The 21660-nt window shown below is 39.1% G+C and overlaps 3 protein-coding genes across 3 annotated transcripts; 1 reads left to right on the forward strand and 2 right to left on the reverse strand.

Annotated features, from left to right (window-relative positions):
• Positions 1-2: 2 nt before the first annotated feature.
• LOC115693914 (ALA-interacting subunit 1-like) lies at positions 3-3360 on the reverse strand. Its single transcript, XM_030620980.2, has 8 exons — positions 3187-3360; positions 1703-1761; positions 1522-1596; positions 1310-1426; positions 1142-1212; positions 750-1050; positions 359-648; positions 3-219 (listed from the first exon to the last, which is right to left on the reverse strand). Exons 1-8 carry the CDS (start codon positions 3278-3280, stop codon positions 159-161), a joined length of 1068 nt encoding a protein of 355 aa, XP_030476840.2. The 5' UTR covers positions 3281-3360; the 3' UTR covers positions 3-158.
• A 1537-nt stretch (positions 3361-4897) lies between these two features.
• On the reverse strand, positions 4898-6428 carry LOC115693915 (uncharacterized). The gene is made up of 3 exons (XM_030620981.2): positions 6160-6428; positions 5627-6069; positions 4898-5417 (listed from the first exon to the last, which is right to left on the reverse strand). Exons 1-3 carry the CDS (start codon positions 6325-6327, stop codon positions 4970-4972), a joined length of 1059 nt encoding a protein of 352 aa, XP_030476841.2. The 5' UTR covers positions 6328-6428; the 3' UTR covers positions 4898-4969.
• Positions 6429-8099: 1671 nt separating this feature from the next.
• On the forward strand, positions 8100-20348 carry LOC115693912 (ATP-dependent DNA helicase Q-like 4A). Its single transcript, XM_030620976.2, has 25 exons — positions 8100-8251; positions 8373-8531; positions 9259-9316; positions 9599-10018; positions 10464-10634; positions 10723-10853; positions 11039-11414; positions 11489-11620; positions 11906-11992; positions 12097-12224; positions 12930-13050; positions 13133-13284; positions 13356-13491; positions 14825-14948; positions 15029-15099; positions 15248-15316; positions 15618-15746; positions 15825-15983; positions 16097-16177; positions 16263-16424; positions 16566-16621; positions 18803-18938; positions 19047-19141; positions 19249-19326; positions 19398-20348. Exons 1-25 carry the CDS (start codon positions 8229-8231, stop codon positions 19774-19776), a joined length of 3633 nt encoding a protein of 1210 aa, XP_030476836.2. The 5' UTR covers positions 8100-8228; the 3' UTR covers positions 19777-20348.
• The last annotated feature ends 1312 nt before the right edge of the window (positions 20349-21660 follow it).

Genomic DNA, 21660 nt, shown 5'->3' on the forward strand with positions numbered 1-21660 from the left:
TGTCTGAATTCATCCCGAGCTTTAGTAAGCTACAAAAGATGAAGTCTCCCTTTACAATGACTCAACTGTATAGTAGAGTATTAAATGTCACAAAACCAAAGTACCATACATGACATGAATCCTTCGAAACATGGCATTCCAGATTTGAAACTTAGGCACTAGTTCAAGTGTCCTGCTGGATTCCTATTCCATGATAGGTAAGATGGATCTCCAAGAGGCCTGCCAAATCATCAAACAAAAAAAAAAACAAGACAAAAGGAAAGAAGAAACATATCAAAATCAAATGGTCAAAATTCCCAAGGCTAATCTTCTCAAACACCTTATTGCAACAATCATGTTTTGAACGATTGAGACTCACCTTGGCTTGAGCACATAGACAATTATGAAGGCTATTGCCAAGAACAAGCAAATCCCTCCAACAGCCAAATATGCCACTCCCAGGAAGTCATTCTTCCCACCCATCCAACTGGTGGTCGATAGCACCAAGTGCTTCTTGCCCCCGAAATCGTAGGTGTTGTAATTATTCTGTATCGTGACCGTGATCTTGTTATCTGCTTCGAGGTTGGACTCTATCCTTCCATATAGTTTTCTAAAAGTCGGCAATGCTGCCGTGCGCATCCACACGATCAGATCCTCCTGTTCACTCAACTGTTGAATGCAAAATGCAATCAGTTAATCATCAAAAAGAAAACGAGAACGTGGCTCCACAAACCATTGAATGGAACAGATGAGTGCAATCCATCGCTTACAGGGACGCTTGAATCAAGTTTTGCACCGCCGATTAGACGTCCGCTTTGGAAATTCTTCGGGTAGACGTCAGATCCGAACTTATGCTTTCGGTCGCTATCCCATGCTATGTTACTCTTGTTGACGTCCAGCGGCTCATCGTTCACCGTAAACTTGTAAGTGTCATTGAACAAGCTCCATGCAATGAGGCCACAAGGAACGATTGGCTGATCCTCTCCCACTAATGCTTCGGGCTCACAATTGGTTGTTTTCCGCTCACTTCTGTTGCTTCGCAATTGTTCATCGCTCCTACTCTTGACATATCTAGAAAAGACCGTGCAAAAAAAATTACCATCAATGTTTGTGCATAATAATAGGAAAGATTGGAATTCAAACTAGCCATGAATACGAGTACCGGCGATGATTCTGATAGAAGTTAGACAGCTGATAGTAGACGTAAATGGGGCTTTTCATTTGCTTTGGGACCTGCAACAATGGAGCAATTGATTCTTTTAGAACACACACAAAGATGGAGACAAGCATCAACAAAAGAAAACTTCCGCAATAAGCAGAATGATCTCACAATTAGACTCCTCGAGCAAGTCTTATTAGTTGTAACGTCTTGAATGTAGCCGAGAGCTTTGTCCTTGAAACTTGGAGGAATGCAATCTTTGTCATATCGATCCACGATTTCTACAACCTACATCCAGATGAATATCAAGTGTTTGACAATCCAAGAACAAGAAAAACAATTTTAGAACAAAATATCATGAAATGAGAAAGTTGAAACATTACTCTTTGAGAGGCAAACAAAGAGGCGAGACCAACTGGGATGAAGACCACACCGACGAGAATAAGAGTTGTAATAACCTGAAAATGATGAAGTGTTTCTGAGAAGCCACAGATGGTTTTGTTACAATAATATATTGTGATTTCACAATATAAAGGAACTAATAATGCTAATTGTAGATTGTACCCAACCGGGAGTCAAAATTGGTTTGCAAGCGGGAAGTTCCTGTTGGGTGAACCTAGAATCTGTAAAAACGAAAACAAGGACAAACGTATCAAAGCTGATAATACAAACCCCAATAAGTATAAACCCTTTGGTGTATCAAGCTAAATCAATAGGACTTACCCAAGTTGTTTGGCTATCAAGCACACGCAACAGATGATGGAATATGACAGGAAAAAACTTCTAATTGTCATAAAACTAAAACATATTTGCCCCTATCAACATCGCTTGATTAGGATGCCTAAAAACATCTCAAATGCTTTAGCATCAACCACTAAATTATCAAAAGAAAAGAAGCAAACCAATTCCTCAGATAAGATCGATTATAGAGCACATAGACGACCTAAAGATGTTTCCAAGTACGATATCACTTAATTTTGAGTCGAGGCACACCGCGAAAATGTCTTGTTATATTTTATAGCAATGTAATTCTGCATGTTGAGATACATTGTTAAGATCAAAAGCACTTCACCATCTTTTTCTTGTTGGCTAAATAAGCACTTTAACATCTATCCATACTTGCCCCTCCCCCAAAACCTCAAATGAAACAGAAGAAAAGGAACGTCAACCTCCCGGCCTATTTATCCAAGAACGTATTCCTTCAAAAGCTAAAGCAGATTTTCATGTTTGGATGAAACTTCAACTATTGAAAAAGTATAAAGTGTCGTTCTTACACATTCCGTGCAATCACCTCCTCTCTATGATCAATGGGCCAAGGGCACGAATTGATGTCACATGAGGACACAGTTCTTTTTTGTTTTGTTTATATATAAACAACCCAACTCAGTATATATGACTATAAGCCGAAATTCACTCAAAACACATGTATATGATCATTGAGCCAAGGACACGAATTGATGAACAAGAGGGACATGAGACATACACAAATTCGACGAAAAAATTCTGATAATTAAGAACGATCATATCATAGCATTGAGAATTGTCTGAAAGGGTTTGTGCCCAACAACAAAGAAGTCAAGGATTGAGAGATTTTCCATCAAGAGAGATCAAGAAAAAAACAAGAAAAAACAAGGGTTACACGATCAACAAAAGGGACATAATACATAAACAAATTCGACGAACAAATTCTGAGAATTGAGAACGATCATAAATAACAGCATTGAGAATTGTCTGAAGGGTTCGTACCCAACGACAAAGAAAGTCAAGGATCGAGAGATTTTCCGTCATGAGAGATCAAGAAAAAACAAGATGAAACAAGGGTTACACGATCAACCAGAGGGACATCAGACATACAAAAATTCGACGAACAAATTCTGAGAATTGAGAACGATCATATAACAGCAGTGAGAATTGTCCGAAGGGTTTGTACCCAACGACAAAGAAAGTCGAGGATCGACAGATTTTCCGTCACGAGAGATCAAGAAAAAACATGATGAAACAAGGCTTAACGATCAGAACCTTGAGAAGGAGTAGAAGGAGAGGTTTACATTTGGGTCTTCTGGAGATCTTCTTGGTCGACGTGAATGGATCCTGCGTCTCATCGCTCCCTCCCGTCGAGCTCGTCTCTCCTCTTTCCGCCATCTTTTTTTTGGTTCTTCCGCCCTTCCTCCTTTCGTCGTTCTCTCCTCGTTTTCTCTCTCTATATCTCGCTCTCTCCCTCCCTCCCTCCCTCCTCCCACCCAACTTCTCCTTCCGCGTTCTCTCCCTCTCCGTTTCCTTTTTTGGCGGAGTAGGAAAGGATCCCACGCACGAATCAATGCAAAAGAGCATTTGGCATTTCCCAAAGATTTGAACCGCGTCGTATTTATAGCGCTTAACGTACGTGTGTGACTAACCCTATCATGCTGACTCTATTAAAGAGAAAGGTAAACTTTCTTGAGAATTATTATTCCATCTGGGGTGGTTGGGACTTGTTAGATTTTGTAATTAGCTTGTTGAGTCGTGATTTTGATAATCCAAATATGCTCAACTTTTTGGTTGCCGTCGAAGGGCGGACCGCTGGCATGGAAGATGTGCGGGACTGTTTCGTAGATCTCATGCCCATTGCCACTCGGTATCACCACATCGGCGATTTTCCCGGAATCGGCCTATTCCCACGAAAAGGCATCGAGAGATTGAAAATCTTTACATTGATGACTAAGATTGGAATTCCGTAGCATGATCGTGGGAACTTTAGATAGAGGAGTGTTTTGGCGGAAAATATCTTACTACTCTTCTTGTGTTGGGTTTGTGGGTTGACACAAACGTGAGAGGGGATCGGTATTTACATATGAGCCATTATAATTACAACCATAGATATCTCCTTAATTACGACATATATTCAATCTCTTTGTTTACCAATAACCCCATTAATTATAGAGCCGTCCAAAATGTAAGTACTTAATCTCCATAATACCCTCGAGAACTTTCTAGAGTACTCATGAAATTTTAGATCCCTACAAGTTGCAAGGCATACCCAATCATCTTGGCCGCCTTCTCGGCTTATTGTGCTTTGAAAACCTCCGGTCCACGACAATCAAAGGAGATCGGAAAATGGAGAAATTTGCGAGAAAACTTGGGTTTTTTCTGCACTAAGTCCCGGTTTTTGTGTTTTTTCTTTTTGCTAGAACTACTGCGAGTCGCGTAAGAAAGGCGGGGGACATTGTCTAGGGACAAAATTAGGATTTGCACTAATTAATTGTGATTTAGAGACGAATAGGTGTAAGTCCGATGCTATAGAGTAATTAAAGTTTGCAGCAACAAAATGTTCTTTCATTTGCTAAATCTAACTTTCGGGTGGGATTGGACGTGCTAGTTCGTTTTGTGAGAACCGAGTTCATTTCGTCGTCAATGAGATTATTTTCAAAATTTCTCGCTTCTTTGGAAGGTAGCATGGACATCAATGTGGCTCAAAGAGTCTTAACTCATCGATCGGTCCAATGAAATTACAGCATTGCATGTCGCAACTTTAATTCGTCACTTAGTTACAAGTTCACGTTGTTGAGTTCTGCAATTTCACCTACATAGTTTACTTTTTGTAAGTAGAAATACCTAATAATCTTGATGCACAGAATCACTAAACGTCCATCTTTTGAATTCGCAGTAATTGGAACAAGTTACTCATATAAAACATAGGTCATCTGATGCATAACCTAACTATCTACATTCCCAGCAAAATAAGTGACCCCAATATATTAAACAAGCGCATCACCATTCCCATTTAATTGTAGATCAAGAATCTTAATCCTATTATGAAATTTAGAGAAAGAGAAACAACCCTAGTTGTAAGGATCACGTATAACAACAACCCTCAAGAATGCTACGAATTTCAGACCTTTGTTCATCATCCAACTCGTACGGAAACTCGACGAAGAACTTGAGCCGGAGATCGCCCCGCTTGCTGTTTACCTTCGGGTTCGGCATGCCTTGGCCTGGGATGGCCTTCTCGTACCCTGGGAATATGATCTCGTCGAACGGAACCCGCATTTCCTCGCCCCCTAATAGGGGGACGGAGAGCGTGCATCCGGTCAGGGCTTGCACCAGCGGGATCTCAACCGCTATCTCCAGGTCGTCCCCTCGTCTCTTGAACAGAGGATGCCTCTTTTCTTCGATCGAGAAGATGATGTCGGCCGGTAGATACCCCGGTCGCTGGTCGCCTTTCCCTTCGAACGATATCTTCGTCCCTTTCTTCCATCCCGGTTTCACGTTGATCTTCAACATCTCCTCTTCTTGGATGATCCTGTGTGATGGAGAATCAATAGTTACTAAACGTCAATGCTTTAGATGAGTTATTTCGACTGTGATTATTGAGATATATCCATGATAATCACGTTTAACCCATGAAATTACTCGAGCAAAGTTCAAATAACCATTTCAATGATTAATACTATATCATGCTAATTAGGGAGGATACGATAGAGATGATGATTTGAGGGGAAAGGTGATTACCCCGTGTCAGTAATCACATCTCGTTTGATTTGAACTTTCTTGACAGATCCTCGACACAGCTCTTCCAACGTGCACTCCAGCTTTTTGTCTATTGGCGCGGGCTTTCGCCGGGCTGCCGTCTGCGAGAACAAGATCGGGGTGCTTCCTTTCCGGCTCATATTCCTTGACATGGTGGCCGGAGCCTCGGTTTCGGATCCCGCCTTTCTGCTCATGCTCCGTGAGAGAGGACTAAAATCCGACGAGGACGGGTTGATCCGGCTAGTCGTCCTTGACAACGACGACGGGGTCGGCGTGTGGCTCCTCCTACTCGAACTCTTTGACAGGAACGAACGGCGAAAGAAGAGGCTGTCATCGACGCTGCGGTTGTGATGTGACGAGCCATCCGACGTCGTCGCATCGTCGCTGCTCATGACTCTTTCGTCGTTCTTCTTCCCATTGAAAACCTGAAACAACTCGAAAACATCAATCAAGAATGAAAATCTTGCTCCAGCAATGGCCAATGTCGGCACACACGACGAACTCAGCCTCGTTACCTTATCGGCCTCGGCCTCGGTTTTATTCGACGGGCTCTTATCGGTGTGCCATTTCAGGTGAAGGAACTTGTACGCCTTCGAGATGTCGAACATGCTCGTCGAGCCCTTGTTGCTGAGTCCAAGCAAAGTGGAGAGATCGGTAGTCGTTGGTGAGCGAGGATCCGCCATGGGAGTATAGAAGAAGAGGATGATGTCGATGATGATGAATTGCAGTGATACAGAGAGAGAGAGAGAGAGAGAGAGAGAGAGAGAGAGAGAGGTTGCTGCAAACCCTAGGAAGAACTGGGAAAAAGATAAAATGGACGGTTAATTTTGTTCTATAAAGACAGCGATTTAGAGCCGAACATTTGTCCATCTTTTTAGGTTCCTTTAAATAGATTTGTATCCGTCCACACCCAAAAATAAATAAATATCACGAGCGACAAAAACAAAATTTTCTCTTTATATTATTGTATAGAAACATTGGTGCATTTTACATGAAATTATACATATAATTATTTTCTCATTCTCGTAGATTAATCTCATTACCTATTACTACTAAATAGATTTAATATCCATAACTATATTAATATTTTGAAAAAATTAAAAATATTGTCTTGTTCTAATATGGTCATTTGTCATCATGTATTCTAAATTTTATACTTTTTTTCTTGGCAAAGAAGTTTTAAGCTTATTTTATTTGTATCAATTCGATCGTAAACTTTTTAATTATGCCAATTAATTTCTAAACATTTTCACATTTTGCCAATTGAATCCATTTGGCCAATATTAGCCAGAAATCACTGACTTGAAAATTTTTAATAATATTTTAAATTTTTTCTTTTCTTTTCTTTACTTTTTTTTTGGGGGAAGGGGGGATTAAGGGTTGGCCAACCATTGTCGGCCAAAGGTGAGGGCATTCCCGAGAATGGTGAGGGCGTCGCGGCCCTCGTCGGCCATAGTGTTGGCTTCGCCCTTAGCCTAAAAAATTAAGAAAAGAAACAAAAATTAAATATTAAAAATATTAATTTTTTAAAAAAAAAATCCACATAAGCTCGGATTATGCCACGTAGAACAGCTAGCGTTCACGTCAGCAATTCAGGCCAAAATTGTTCAGATTGACTCAATTGATAAAATGTGAAAATATTTATGACTCAATTGGAAAAATTTGAAGGTTTATAACTCAATTGACATAATAGATTTAAGATTTTTTGGTAATTGTTCTCTTGATTTCTGCCCCTTGACGAGTTACATATCGATCCCGCATACTCATGTTATAGACCTCCCCATACCTAGACTTTTAATACATGTTCAATTTAATCCCTGAACTATACAAAAATATTTAATATTGTCACTGAATTTAAATTAATGGAAAGACAGTATTGAACATTTTCATATAATTCAGGGACTAAGTTGAACACGTACCAAAAGTCCAGGGACCACATTGAACAAAATAAAAGTTCAGGGACCGCATCGCACACTAGGCGAAAGTTGAGGGATCTCATTGAACAAATTAAAAGCTCACGGACCACACTGCACATCGAACAAAAGTTTAGGGACCATTTGTGCCGTTATCCCGAAATGTTTTTATTTTTTTGGTTTTACTTTTTTGTAATTTCGAATAGCCGAAAATTGGTCTTTGCCGCTGTGTAGCCGAACGAAACGAAGCGAAATCCCGCCATCTTCCCCTCCACTCTCTCCCCCTCTCTCTCTCTCTCCCTGCACATTTCTCTCTCCCCGCAGCTGCAGCAGATGCTCGAGAAGAGAACCAGCTCGAATCCCTTCGCCTCTTCAAGATCCGTCGCAGCGGTCTCGAATCCGTCATTTCCGAGCGTCGTGCCTGCCTACGAACCGTTCATTTCCGATTAGGAACCCGGGGGAAACGTCCGATTCGCGGCTCAAATCCGTGCCTTGCTTTCGATTTCTGCCGTCGGATGCGTGTTTACTAGCCAAGTTAGGGATTCTGCTCTCGATTCTCCCGCTTCTCCGTGAAATGAACCCCGCGCGGGGGGCAGGTGATGGGTTCTGGGTTTTTGTGGGCAGCTTCGCTTCGCAATGCGTGCTGGGAGTAGGGGAGTGACGCGGGTTTGATGACCGATGAGATGCAAACGGGGTGAGAGTCGCTTCGCTTTAACTGATGTTTCTGTCTGTTTTTACTGTTTTCCCTGGGTGGTTCCTCTTTTTTTCTTTTTTTTAAAATTGTGTTTTATTGTTTGGGTTTCTTTTGTTTCCAGTCGAAGAGAAGCGGGTGATGATGTGCTTCCGAAAGTAAATTGGTCGCAGCATGCGAGTGCCCACGAGAATTTTTCCGACCAATCTAAGTTTTTGAGCTCGAATTTCCTCTACTCAATACCAAACCAGAAGCCTCCCCTTGAAGAATCAATGGGCTCGAGGTAGTTACTTATCATAGTTCGGTTTGCGTCTGACTGAAACATTTGCATGGTCTTTTTGTCAAGAAATTATCGGGACATTAACATGTCCTCGTCTGCTGGTTGACACAGACTTAGTCCTCTTTTGTGGTTGTGGTGACTCGGTAAAAAACGAAGCCTTTTTGCTGCTGATGTCACGGCTATTCAAAGTTAAGCTGTCCTACTTAACACAATAATCTGAAGTCGACAAATTACTATTCTTTCTGACATTATACAAAGATAGAGGACGATACTGTCCTTCCATACTCTTTATCGAGAATGGAATATTGACAGACAGGATTGCAGATTCTTAACGTTGTTGTTTTGCTGCTCCAAGTAACAGAAATTTACCCTCTTTTAGGTCTTTTGGTGGCTGTGGTATCTTGAGCTAGAAAAATACTAGCTCAAATCCCAGCTGCTTAGGACGGTTTGCAATGTTTTAATTTGTTGTGCTCTGCACAAACTTTTCTGGAGACAGTTCATATAGTTTAGCATTATCAACTTCGTTCTTTAGCATAGTGTATCTTTATGTGAAAGATAAATATTGGAATCCACATCTCGGGTTGTCACAGACATTGTTGTTTAGCTGATTTATATGATGGTCCTGTACAGTTGCCTTAGCCTTAGTAAGGGCCCTGTGCTTTTGCTGTAGGCTGATACACTGTGTTTGAGCTATATTGGTTTCCTAACGACCATGTACATTCTTTGTTAGGTCGATGGTCTTCTCCATGGTAAATCCCCAACGATTACCCAGTAACCAAGTCGAGAAGGTAACATTTTTAAGTAGATTTATCCATGTCATGTAAGAAGAGATTCTAATCAAACTTCTAATATTGGTAGTTGTATTTTCTTTCAGTTTTCCCCTCTTTCTTAATTAGTTTGCCCGGTCTGGAATTTCTGCATGAATATAGTTGTATCCTTTCCATTGTTGTCAATGGCTATACTCAGTGTTTTAAATTGTTAACCTAACTCTAGCTCTCCTGAGGAAGCAATTATCTGTGTTCTTTTGAAGTTTTGATTGGCATAGCAAGCGTGGCATGTTAAATTTGCAGGCTTGGCATGCTCTTTCCAGTCTTCAGATATCTTCTAGGACATACATAACATCTGGGAAGACTTTGCCGGTCAAGGATGATCATGCTGACCTTTCTGATAAAGTTAGCGGAACTGTCTTAAAGAACTCAACCAATAGCAAAGAGCATTCTTGGAAAAGCGATAAGAAGTTAAATGGATTGTCGACTGCCAGGATTGATGCGTCAAATAATTATATGTCAAATCCGGTTGTTTCGGCCCATTATGAGGCTGCAGAAGGGGGACGTCCAGCTGGGCATAGTAAAAATGGCACTTTAGGGGTGAATAAAGCACGTTGTGAAGTTTTTGCAGCAGCAGTAAACAGGGACAGCATGCCTAATGCACAAATGAAATCATCAGGGAGAGTTTTGTCTGATGAGCTAGATGACGATGACATTCTTGAGGTAATTTTTTCCTTCAATGGATAGCTGCTGATCGAACTGAAACTTTGTGAGAAGGACTAGTCTTTTCTTCTGATAGGAATTACTTTTCAGTTTTGTTACTTGAATTGATTAGAGGCGGTAGGTTGGTCTCATTTTGACTCTAAGTAGGTTTAGGTCTCATTTATTAATGTGTCCAGACCCTGTCCTTATTAGAAAGAATAAAAAGCAGCTATATAATCCTTAAGGAATGGTGGATTAACAGTTCGTGATTGGGTCACTGATATTGTTAGAAATCTGAAAAGCTTTCTTCTTAGTTCAGTCAGTCGATAAACCATCTTCTTCCCTTAGTTCAATTGCCATCAAACACTTCGTGCCTTAGTTCAATTTATTTGATGTCTCTGTGATTAGCATTTATCGTATTGCCTTCGCCATGTTCGGTACTTCATCAATTTGAGGTGGGTTTCAGAGTATTGATGTCGACCAGATAGTAATGGAGCATTATCAATCCACTTCGACACCTCAACCATCAATGCATAAGCTTCCACCCATAACTCCAAATGTCGAAAAGAATAGTTTACGACAAGATGAAAGTTGTTTGCCTGAGGAGCTGCGTTCGAATTGCAGTCATGGGTTGAAGGTGAGTTGGCCAGTTTCATTTGTCCCATTAAGATGCCGTATATTGTTCTCTTCTGTGCTTGATATGCTCAATATTGTAATGGATACAGCTAGGCCTTTGCCCAGACGCTGCACATCATTTGAAGGAAATGAAGGACAATTTAATTGCAATATCCAACGAGCTCCTTGACAACATGACTGAACTAACTCCAGAAGTGGTGGAGAAGCTTCGTCATGATAGGTTTGCTCCTACCCATCTTCCGTCTCTTTGTAAATTCCTTTCTGCTTGGAATCTAATGCATGCAAAATGGAGGAATGAGAATCTGTTAGTTATAATTTCCAGTTTCTGTATAGATTCTATAGAAAAAAGCTTTAACAGGGGATGCAATAACTTTTAAATGCTGTATGTATGCACACTTTTGTTAGGTCACACCTCAATAGGCAAATTCAGCAGCTTGAGAATCATCTTCGTTCTCTTACGATGGATGAGGAAAGGAGAAAGTCTCATTTTTCTGCATCTGCAGCGCCTCCGACGTCTTCCCTACATGAAACACCTCGAGCATTTGGATCTAGGGTAGAACCTTTTAGACTAGAAGCCCATGTTCATCCACACAATGAGCCTGGCGGTTATGACAGATGGAACTCGCCATCAGTTTCTTTCACTTCAGATAGGTTTCCTGTTTCATCAGGTCCTGTGGATAGAGATCCATACATTCAAAAGCCTTTGGACGTTAATTATATTGAAGGTTCAATTGACAAAAAGTGGAGCAGCAGGAGCTTCCCGTGGACAAAAAGCTTGGAGGTGTTGCCCGCATAATACTTAGCTTTTATTTGCATATCTTGTACCTCTTGTTGCTTACTAACTTTTACTGTCAGGATCACAACAAAAAAGTATTTGGGAACCATTCTTTCCGCCCAAACCAACAAGAAATTATAAATGCCACAATGAGTAGATATGATGTTTTTGTTTTAATGCCAACTGGAGGTGGAAAAAGCTTGACATACCAGGTAAATTAAGTTCTAGGATTGGTATTTTTTTTGTGTTCATGCAAAATTACTCTAGCACAATTAGTGCTTCTTTTGTTTCATTTGCCCTGGAGATCCATAGAGAAATGGAGCCACTTGGCATTCTCTCAATATGCTGTTTTATTCCCATTATCCATGTAACTTTGGTACAAAACCTTCCTGTTTTGATGTGCATGGTTTGGAATGTGTGATGGCTTGTGATTACATTATGTCAAGTTTTTTAAAGCTTGTACGTTACTCTGTTTTTTGTTTTTTTTTCACTAACAGCTTCCAGCTCTAATATGTCCAGGGGTGACATTAGTTATCTCACCCCTTGTTTCGCTTATTCAAGATCAAATAATGCATTTGTTGCAGGTAACTTACCGGATTACCATGTTCTTGTCTACATTATATATCTCCAGTTATCCCGGTTTGTCGGGACTGTTTCTCTGATGTTCTCCTGTACTCTTTTCTTGTAGGCTAACATACCTGCTACTTACTTAAGTGCTAACATGGACTGGAGTGAACAGCAGGAGATCCTTAGAGAACTCAATTCTGATTATTGCAAATACAAGCTCCTATATGTCACGCCTGAGAAGGTTGCCAAGTAAGTGTCATTCCCCTCACAAATGATGCAAGAAAAATGGGTTTTTAAACTCCTGCAGCATAGCTAAGAGGCAGCTTCTGGTATATCTAGATTTAAAATCCTTAAAAGTTTCTGGATAGCTCAAGACAAATAGAAACATCATAAATCATACCACTCAAAGGATTAATTAAATCAGTTAATGGTGCTGCTGTGCTTTTGTACAATACGGCTCATAATTCAACGTAGGTGATGAAGGCTGAACGCATATCTATAAATAGATAAATCGTCGAGCAGTGAAATATCTAAGATAAGTTGGAAGTGCTCTCAGAATTTGTACATGGCACTAGAGCAGGATCCAGAGTTCGAACATCACCAGCCCTTGCTTTACCTCCCCAGTCATAATCAATTTCCACCCTAAATCTTAGGCAAAAGTCCAGCCTAGGCGCGGGAGTGCTAATGCATTTAACTCTAAAGGACATTTCATCTAATAGCTTGACCATCTAGAATATAGTTTGATGCTTGTTCTGACGCAAGTCTCTCTTGAAATATCTAAATAAAGTACCTAATACTTGAATATCTACTATTTTTAATTTTCAAAAGTATGTATAGCATTTTATTCTCCAAGTAGTTAATAACATATTCTTTTACATTTCTAGCAAAAAAACATATTCTTTTCATTCTTCTGAATATTTCAGCAAGCTCTTTTTGCCTCTTTTTTGAATGCAGAAGTGACGTCTTGTTGCGGCACTTGGAAAGTTTACATGCTCGTGAACTTCTTGCTAGGATTGTCATTGATGAAGCTCATTGTGTGAGCCAATGGGGTCATGATTTTAGACCCGACTATCAGGTCTGGAGGAAAAAGCGTTTTTGAGTTTTATGCTACCGGTACTGCTCCATTTTCATGCCAATCATCTTGTATTGTTATGCAGGGTCTTGGTATTCTGAAGCAGAAGTTCCCCAGCACTCCAGTGTTAGCTTTAACTGCTACTGCAACAGCCAGTGTCAAAGAAGATGTTGTCCGCGCGCTTGCTCTTGTCAACTGCATTATTTTCCGGCAGAGTTTTAATCGTCCAAATTTATGGTTTGCATCTAAGTGAGACATTTTTCTTTCTTTCTGCTGTGGAAATTATAGCTGATTGTGGAAGTTTTCAGGTATGTTGTCGTTCCAAAGACAAAAAAGTGTCTGGAGGACATAGACAAATTCATTAAAGAAAATCATTTTGATGAATGCGGGATAATTTATTGTCTCTCAAGAATGGACTGCGAGAAAGTTGCCGAAAAGTTACAGGTTGGTCCTGTTTGATGATGTTTGCAACCATATTTAAGAGTTGTTTGATCATATAGGTTGATATTCACGTGGAGACAGCTTGCTTTTTTTTTTCAAATATCGAGTCACTAAATTTGTTGAGCTAAAGACTTGTTGGTGAGGCTAGAGCATAACCTAACTGGTTGGAATAATCTAGCATGAGAGTTCAGTACTACTCCTTACATGAAATTACTGAATTGCCACCAAAACCTTTTGACAGCATTGTGTTAGCATAGTAATAACAAAATTTATCCCATCCTTTATAATGAAATATTAGACACGATGGTTAAATTTCATGCTTGATATTGATACAAATTGATGTTGTCATGATTTTTGATATTGACTTACATTGATGGAATTCGGATTCATCTAGATGGTGGTTCCCTTGATTGAAATTTGGCCTAATTTCATCTACATGTGATCACATGCCATGATCGCTTGCTATGATTGGATAGAGTTCATTTTGTAAAAATTATTTCTAGCCTAAAAAAGATGACACCTTGGATTTAATTACAAGTTTTGGTTGTTGAGTAGTGCTTACAAGATTGATTAAGTGTATAATATATACCATTTAGCTTCCCATTTTTCAATTTTTTACTTCATAAAGAGGACTATTTATTTTGAATGGATGAAGGGCAAACAGAGAGGACTATTTATTTTCATAGGATGAAAAAGAATCCCGAGCTTTCCTACCGTCACTCACTGAGTCTGCTTAAATATGATTATTTCCGAATTGTTAAAGAAACTGTATCCCTCTCCTTTCTTGAATGACCCCTCATTTCCCCTTTTATCCAAATACGTTGAATTTCCATGCAAGTCTGATTTAACTTTCTTTTTCTGCTCAACCAAGCCCATGTAGATTTTCTCTCTTGGCGAGTGTAGGACTCATGAAGCTCTGTATACACTGCGGGGCATTGCATATGTACCATGTAGATTTTCTCTCCTTATCCGTGTGTGTCTCCACCACATGCATTGCATTCATGTTCAGTTGCTTAGGCTTTTTGCGTATTTCTATATGCAGCAAGGATATGGTTATTTATTATACCATTCCTCTCTAGATGTTGTGGTTTGCTTACCCTTCCACTCAATTATTCCAGCTTCATAATTTGTTCTCTCTGTTTTTTAAGTACGCTAATGACATTTCAAATTCTTCAATAAATATTTCTTATATTCCTATATTCACAGGGTCACAGCAGGCAAAGCAGATTTCTTTTATATTTCTTTCTTTTGTTGGATAAGTTGCTCGAATAAAAGCTAAGACTTGGGAGATCCTTTAGTTGTTCACAATTTGTTAAAAGATGCATACATTTGTCAGGAGTATGGACATAAAGCAGCATTTTACCATGGGAGCATGGATTCTGCCCTACGAGCATTTGTCCAAAAGCAGTGGAGCAAAGATGAGATCAACATAATCTGTGCCACAGTGGCATTTGGAATGGGTATTTCTCTTTTTTCACTAGTTTCTGATTGTGGTAATCAAATGCGATAGCATTTCGACCATGGACAATGTGCCTTGTAGGTATCAACAAGCCAGATGTCCGCTTTGTAATTCATCATTCCCTCCCTAAATCAATTGAAGGTTATCACCAGGTACATTATGAAATATGATGATGCTTTTCTCAAGCATTTGAGTGCTGGAAGTTTCAATTGCTGAACATTAATAAAATCAGTGTGTAATTAAATGGTTTGGGTTTAGCTCGTAACATGGTGATATTTCTGGATTTTGGCCATATCACAGGAATGCGGTCGTGCTGGACGAGATGGTCAGCGTTCGTCTTGCGTGTTGTACTACAGTTACAGTGATTATGTAAGTATGTTGATACAGCGATTCTTCTTTGAATTTTTGCACTTGAATTCCTTTTCCTTCTCCTACATCTCTTAGCATGTTTATGAACATTATTACTCCCAAGACTCTATCATACGAACTTTTCTTGTTCATGCTCAAATTTGCAATTTAAAAAGCTGGTTAATGTTGTGAAGTTCTTTTTTTAAAGTACTTAAAACTTCAAATTGCTTTGACCATTTCTTTTTATATAACCTTTTGAGTACATTATGGCACGTCAGGGAATAATAACAGAACTTCATGTGTTCTATATTTTCTTTGACAGATTCGTGTAAAACATATGATTAGCCAAGGAGTAGTAGAGCAAAGTCCATTCTCAAATGGTTATAACCGTATCAATACGGCGAATTCAGGAAGGATACTTGAAACAAATACTGACAATCTGCTGCGCATGGTATTGTACTGATTCAAATGATGCTTTCTAAAGTTCTAATTATTGAAGATGGTCTGAAAGTCATTTCAACTGTTTCAGGTCAGTTACTGTGAAAATGATGTTGACTGTCGACGTCTCCTGCAGCTTGTTCATTTTGGAGAAAAATTTGATTCCAATAATTGCAGAAAAACGTGCGACAATTGTCTCAAGATCAAAAATTTTGTTGAGAAGGATGTGACTGAGATTGCAAAGCAATTGGTTTGAATACTTACTATTTGTCCTTTTCAGTTACTGTGGTGGTTTGCTCTAATCTCTTATGAGCTAAGAGTTTTGTATTGCTCATATTTGAATGTGGAATTTCTGTTGCGTAGGTTGAGTTGGTGAAGTTGACAGGGCAGCAGTTTTCTTCAGCTCACATATTAGAAGTTTACAGGGGTTCTTTGAGTCAATATGTATGTTGAGAAAGTAACTTAGATATTCTCCATTTGTTATCCTGTTCTTTGTCCGCTTGATTCTCAAATTAGAGTGTTAAATCAGGTCAAAAAGCATCGGCATGAAAAGTTGAATTTGCATGGAGCCGGGAAACATCTAGCAAAGGGAGAAGCTTCCCGTGTGCTACGGCATCTTGTTACTGAAGATTTACTGGTGGAGGATGTTAGAAAAAGTGACCTTTATGGATCTTTGTCATCAATATTGAAGGTAAATATCGCTGCTATGACTCTATGACGCCATGAAATTCATTTTTAATTGAGATGAGAAGAAAATTTTCTTCCCTCTTTTTGGATGCTTGCTTTTTGCTTTTAGACTTGAAACTATGTTCCTTTGTTGATCTCTGTTCAGGTGAATGAATCCAAGGCTTACAATCTTTGCTCTGGGGGGCAATCTATCATACTGAGGTTTGTCATTTATTTTGCTGTTCTTTAGTTGGTAATGAGATGGGCATCCCTTCATTGAACGAAGAAATTTTTCTGTTTTCAGCGTTGGAAATTTATCATCAGCATCTCACAGTGATTATTAATCATTTGCCCACTTATGTATCTGCTATTCTACTCCCACAGGGTGTTGAATTGCTCTTTTAGGAACTTTTTTGTTCCATAATCTTAGCTAAAACAGCTCTCATGTCTTAGAGACACGTAGTAAACACCAAATTTGAATCTTCTCATCCCTGTTCAAATTAACGCGACATTCACGTACGTTTTACTCAAAATTCGTGGAGCTTTGATCTTTCCTATTTTTTATTTAACAAAAAGATATTTCAAAATAACCTTTTCTAGCCTTTGATGACAATCAATGTATATAAATTGCAAGCATCTTGTGGGTCTACTAAGGACTTAATTATCGAAGCAACAATTTATTATAGGTATTTGGTGTGGTCATGGACTTTCAATGGTGTTTGGCAAAAAAAAAAAAAAAAAAACGAAAAAGCACTTCCGAGGGTGTTTATTTGCTGCCATTTATTGTAATGACCCCACTATCTAAATTACTGGTGGCCAACAAGATCTGCTGTAAATTTTTGTGGTAGATGCTGAATCTTGTCTCATCCAACCATTAGTGTTTCACTTTTGCATCTTGTCCAAGGTCTTTCCTTCAACGAATGCCCCTCACAATAATGCTCTCTCTCTCTCTCTCTACGTCACTGTTTGCAATGAATATAGTTGCTTAATTTCATACCCATCATACCTGTCTTGTCAGGAGGAATTTATCACAGGATGTGATCTCTATTCCAGCAAAGTGATTATTGCGACATATTTATGACTCAAATGTACTTTTCTATGCTTTGACTCATACGGGAAATAAATGCAAATGCATTCAAGACTAGTAGCTCTGGGGGATAGCTGGGAATTTGAAGGAAGACTGGGAGAAATTGATATATCAATGAGAAATTTGGAGTTCACTTCCATTATAATTTAGTTCAGAGATACCTATTTAAATTGGTTTATAATTTCAAGTAATGTTCCAAGTTCATAATGTGATCTTATGCTAGAAGAGTGAGTAAAAAGGCTATGAAAGGTCTCAAAAATCTTGAGTTTATAATCTCAGAGAGAAAATGGTGCTTAATAGAGCAACGGCATGGAGTATTATGTAGTCGATTCCCCTTTGTGAGAAAGCAATTTGTTGTGGTTGGCCTGCAGCTGTTGTTGCTGCTCTTTTATCTTGAAGTCCCTTCAATTATAATTCTTCCTTTAGGATGGAAACTAACACCTTTTATGCTATTAGACTGTAAGTCCTATATGATTCTTGCAGATGGTAAACCGGTTTGCTGAGGTCAAATTAGCAGTATTTTACACCTTTTTCATTGACACACGGATGAGTGATTTATTCAACCAGTTTGATTGATCAGTAGATACGCACGGATGATATGGTATTGTGTGACAGAACTTAAAGCTTTAGGATTAGAAAGATTTGGACTACAATTTTTGCAATTGTAGGAGTAAAGTTGCTGCCTTCAGGCCCGGTGCGACGCAAACTGTGGGTTTGGAGAGTGACTTTCAGTTTACATGTTGAAAGAAACTGATTACCGAGATGATTCCGCCTTGGCTTTTGGCTTAATAGGAGAGAGAAACAAAAGGCCATTTCAAAGAGTTGAATCCTCTTGGGATCCTTTTAAGGATAATTGGTTATACACTCTTCACTTTTGGTATAGCAGGAAAGTTAAGTTTCATACATCAAATTTGTTTAAAATGTTAGAAGCTGTCTTTTGTGTGTAGTTTTGTATATGGAAGGCTTCTACTGGAAGCCGGTTTGTATCGGGCACTACCGATGTGGCACCTTTTCAAAAAAAGAACTTGAAGCTTTACGATCACTCAGGCAAGGTTGGATCACTGTGTTGTCAAGCTTATTGCTCATACTTGTCCCGTAACAAACCTATGAAATCTGCATGACTGCTGGGGGATTTGCACTCGAGTCTTTTGAGTAGCCATATTTTTTAAGAGATTTAGCCACAGTATGGCCACCATTTTCCATATTATTTGTTTGATCTTTTTTAAGAGCTTAATAATATGTCTTTAATGTGTAAAATACTGGGAAAATTTTGCAAAGCAATTTTTGCTTGACTGTAGTGCCACCATATTTTGCAGATTTCCTTCCGTGGCAAAGATGTCTAAGTCTAAGAAATCTGATGTAACTCCTGCCAAAGGATTGTTGACATCTGGGAAATTGAGTCCTCAAAGAGACAGTCCTAGTCCTGCTCAACCTCAAGCTCAAGGAGATCTGGTATGGGAATATATGCATAAGCACAAGTCTATACGTTGTCCATTCTCCGAAGAACAAGAGGAAGTTGCTTATCTCTCTTGACCGCTTGTGGAACTCCTTGTGTTTCAGATTTTGTCAGCCAAATTATACACTTCATTGCGTATGCTACGGACTATTCTCGTTAGGGAAGCTGGGGATGGGGTCATGGCATATCACATATTTGGGTGAGCTTATCTCCTTCACGAGTTTTGTTTGAAAATTGTTTGTTTTGTGGTGCTATTGTGTGAATGTTCATTGAGACCTCACTTTTTTCTCTTTGGGTACTGGACAGCAATGCTACGCTTCAGCATATCAGCAAAAGAGTTCCCAGAACAAAGGAAGAACTGCTTGAAATCAATGGCATTGGCAAGTAAGTTATGAGGAGACTTTATCTTGCATGCTCCACTAATGGCAGATAATTATTTTTATGTTTCTGTGTAGGGCAAAGGTAAGCAAGTATGGAGATCGGTTGCTAGAAACCATAGAAACCACCATCAGGGAATACCAAGGAACAGATAATAGAAACAGCAGCAGTAGCAACGATAGTATGGATTCCATGAAAAGGAGAAGAGAGGCAAATGGAGGCGCGAAACCTAATTATGAAGAGGATGATGATTTCACGAGAAGCACTGGTCGCTCAAAGAAAAGAGCCACGGTAATTGAGGCCCAAAATCACAATAATCGAGATGTCAAAGAGCCAGGGGATGACATTGCATGTATAGATGATTTGGATTTTGAGGATTCTGACTTTGATGTCGATGTTGATGTGTCGAACGTTAACAGTGCAGGGAGAATGCTGCCTTCATGGTCAAAGTCCTGAGGGTTTCGACATTGATATAAGCTCTTAAGATTATAAGTTGAAAGAGGAAAACCCAGACATCTAGTGCAGTTTGAGATTTGGGCTGTTCGGATCAATAGTTTCTGTGCTAATATAAGAGCAATAGCAATATGTTCGCTAGTGGAAGCAAGTTTTAGTGCCTTATCTTGGCTATTCTTCTTCAATCTAAGTTTGTGGCAATCTCAGAGGAAATGAAATTGCTCTTCACATAGGTGAAATACTGAACGATACCCACAAAGAGGTGTAATTTTTCAATATGTGCACTTGTTAACTTTTGTTTCAGTGCATTGACAGATCGGGTTCAGTTCAGTGGTGGTGTGAAACACTGGGCCTTTCTGTGTGCTGACTCGACAGATTTCTTCCTATGAAAAGCGGAATCGTTCGAAGATGGAGAATGTACAGCATGGGAATTCAGACAGGTTTAAACAATTATTATGTTTGTATTGACTAACTCACAGAGCATATTGAGCTTGCTAGTCAATAGTATGTATATATTTGATTGGTTTTTGTAATACAATGGGCGGTGAACTTTTATGTAATGTCAAATTCGAACATGCTAGGTGACCGATGGAATGCTTGGTGATTTTGAGCATAGCTGCAAGTGGCTGGATCACGAAATAGTTAAAACTCGGCGTATTAATGTCATGGTTTACGGTGTCCAGCGGACCAGCCTTATCATAAACTAACGTAACTGTCGTGGAGGTAGATGGACTAAGGTCTATTCAAGAACTTGCTTTCATTGGCGAGCTCACTTAAAACAAGAATCGATTGGGCTTCAAGAGTTACTTTGCATAATCTCCAGTACCTTCTAATGTTGAACCAGTTTATTTGGCTCTTGGTAGGTGTTAGCAGGGGAAAATGGAACTAGCATTTGGGATGGCAACTCGGCTAGGATTTGCATATGCTAAAACAAGAACATGTGAGTATTGAGCTGGAAGCAACATGAGTTATAATGACAACCCACTCTCTCTATCTGAATAAGAAAAATAACACAAATGGTTCATGAACTTTGGCTCAATGTGCAATGTTATCCCTTAATTTTTAATTTGTTTAATATGGTTAAATTTAATGTGCAATGTTGTCCTTGAACTTTTAATTTGTTTAATGTAGTTCCTGAACTTTTGGTACGCACTCGATTTAGTCCATGGACTAGATAATTTAGGAACTAGATTGAATCTCGAGATATAATAATCCAAGGACTGAATTGAGTATTTATCAAAAGTTTAAAGACCATATCGAACAAATTAAAAGTTCAGAGACGATATTGTAAATTGAACTGAAGTTCAGGGATCACATTGAATAAATTAAAAGTTCAATGACGATATTGCACATTGAGTCAAAGTTAAAGAATTATTTGTGTAATTTTCCCTTATAATTACAAGTTACCAGTATTAGTTGACTGTCCATAAAGACCAGGTTGACCGAGTGTTCAAAATCAGGGAAACCTAGCCTATAACAACTGGAAAAAGACATGGGTAGCAGACTGAACAACCCTGTTGTCTCCACAGATGTAGCAATCTGATGATGTTCCTTCACACCAGATAGAGTAATGAGGAAGACTTTAACGTACAAGGTTGGTGAATGACAGCCAGCGAAGATGTTAGCCATTAAAAGCAAAGCTATGGTCAAACCACGCAACTATCCACGAAAAGATAAATAAAAAGAACATCCAGGTTAGCAAAAACAATGAGAAAACATCATCTTAATCAAAAGAAAAATATGAATGATGTGTGTTTTCTGAGCAAACAAGAAGAATCATTATCGCCTTCCTCTTGTAAAAAAGTGAGAGGAATCTGTCCTTCTGATGGGATAATTCTTGCTTTATATTAAAGCAAATGCAATGCAGATCAGATATTCTCCTTTGTT

This window comes from Syzygium oleosum, unplaced genomic scaffold (genome assembly GCF_021117445.2).
Source record: "Syzygium oleosum isolate NSW1041296 unplaced genomic scaffold, Sole_v2.1 Sole_v2.13, whole genome shotgun sequence".
Classification (NCBI taxonomy): domain Eukaryota; kingdom Viridiplantae; phylum Streptophyta; class Magnoliopsida; order Myrtales; family Myrtaceae; genus Syzygium; species Syzygium oleosum.

Excerpts from the sequence above, each read along its gene's own strand:
- LOC115693914 (XM_030620980.2), bottom strand. The coding sequence starts at position 3,280 with ATGGCGGAAAGAGGAGAGACGAGCTCGACGGGAGGGAGCGATGAGACG. Across the intron at positions 1,051-1,141 it reads TTCTATCAGAATCATCGCCG|ATATGTCAAGAGTAGGAGCG; the intron begins GTACTCGTATTC and ends GGTCTTTTCTAG. Across the intron at positions 220-358 it reads GTCTATGTGCTCAAGCCAAG|GCCTCTTGGAGATCCATCTT; the intron begins GTGAGTCTCAAT and ends ATGATTTGGCAG.
- LOC115693915 (XM_030620981.2), bottom strand. The coding sequence starts at position 6,327 with ATGGCGGATCCTCGCTCACCAACGACTACCGATCTCTCCACTTTGCTT. Across the intron at positions 6,070-6,159 it reads CCGAGGCCGAGGCCGATAAG|GTTTTCAATGGGAAGAAGAA; the intron begins GTAACGAGGCTG and ends GAGTTGTTTCAG. Across the intron at positions 5,418-5,626 it reads GATGTGATTACTGACACGGG|GATCATCCAAGAAGAGGAGA; the intron begins GTAATCACCTTT and ends TCCATCACACAG.
- LOC115693912 (XM_030620976.2), top strand. The coding sequence starts at position 8,229 with ATGACCGATGAGATGCAAACGGG. Across the intron at positions 8,252-8,372 it reads ACCGATGAGATGCAAACGGG|TCGAAGAGAAGCGGGTGATG; the intron begins GTGAGAGTCGCT and ends TTTTGTTTCCAG. Across the intron at positions 19,142-19,248 it reads ATGGCATATCACATATTTGG|CAATGCTACGCTTCAGCATA; the intron begins GTGAGCTTATCT and ends GGTACTGGACAG.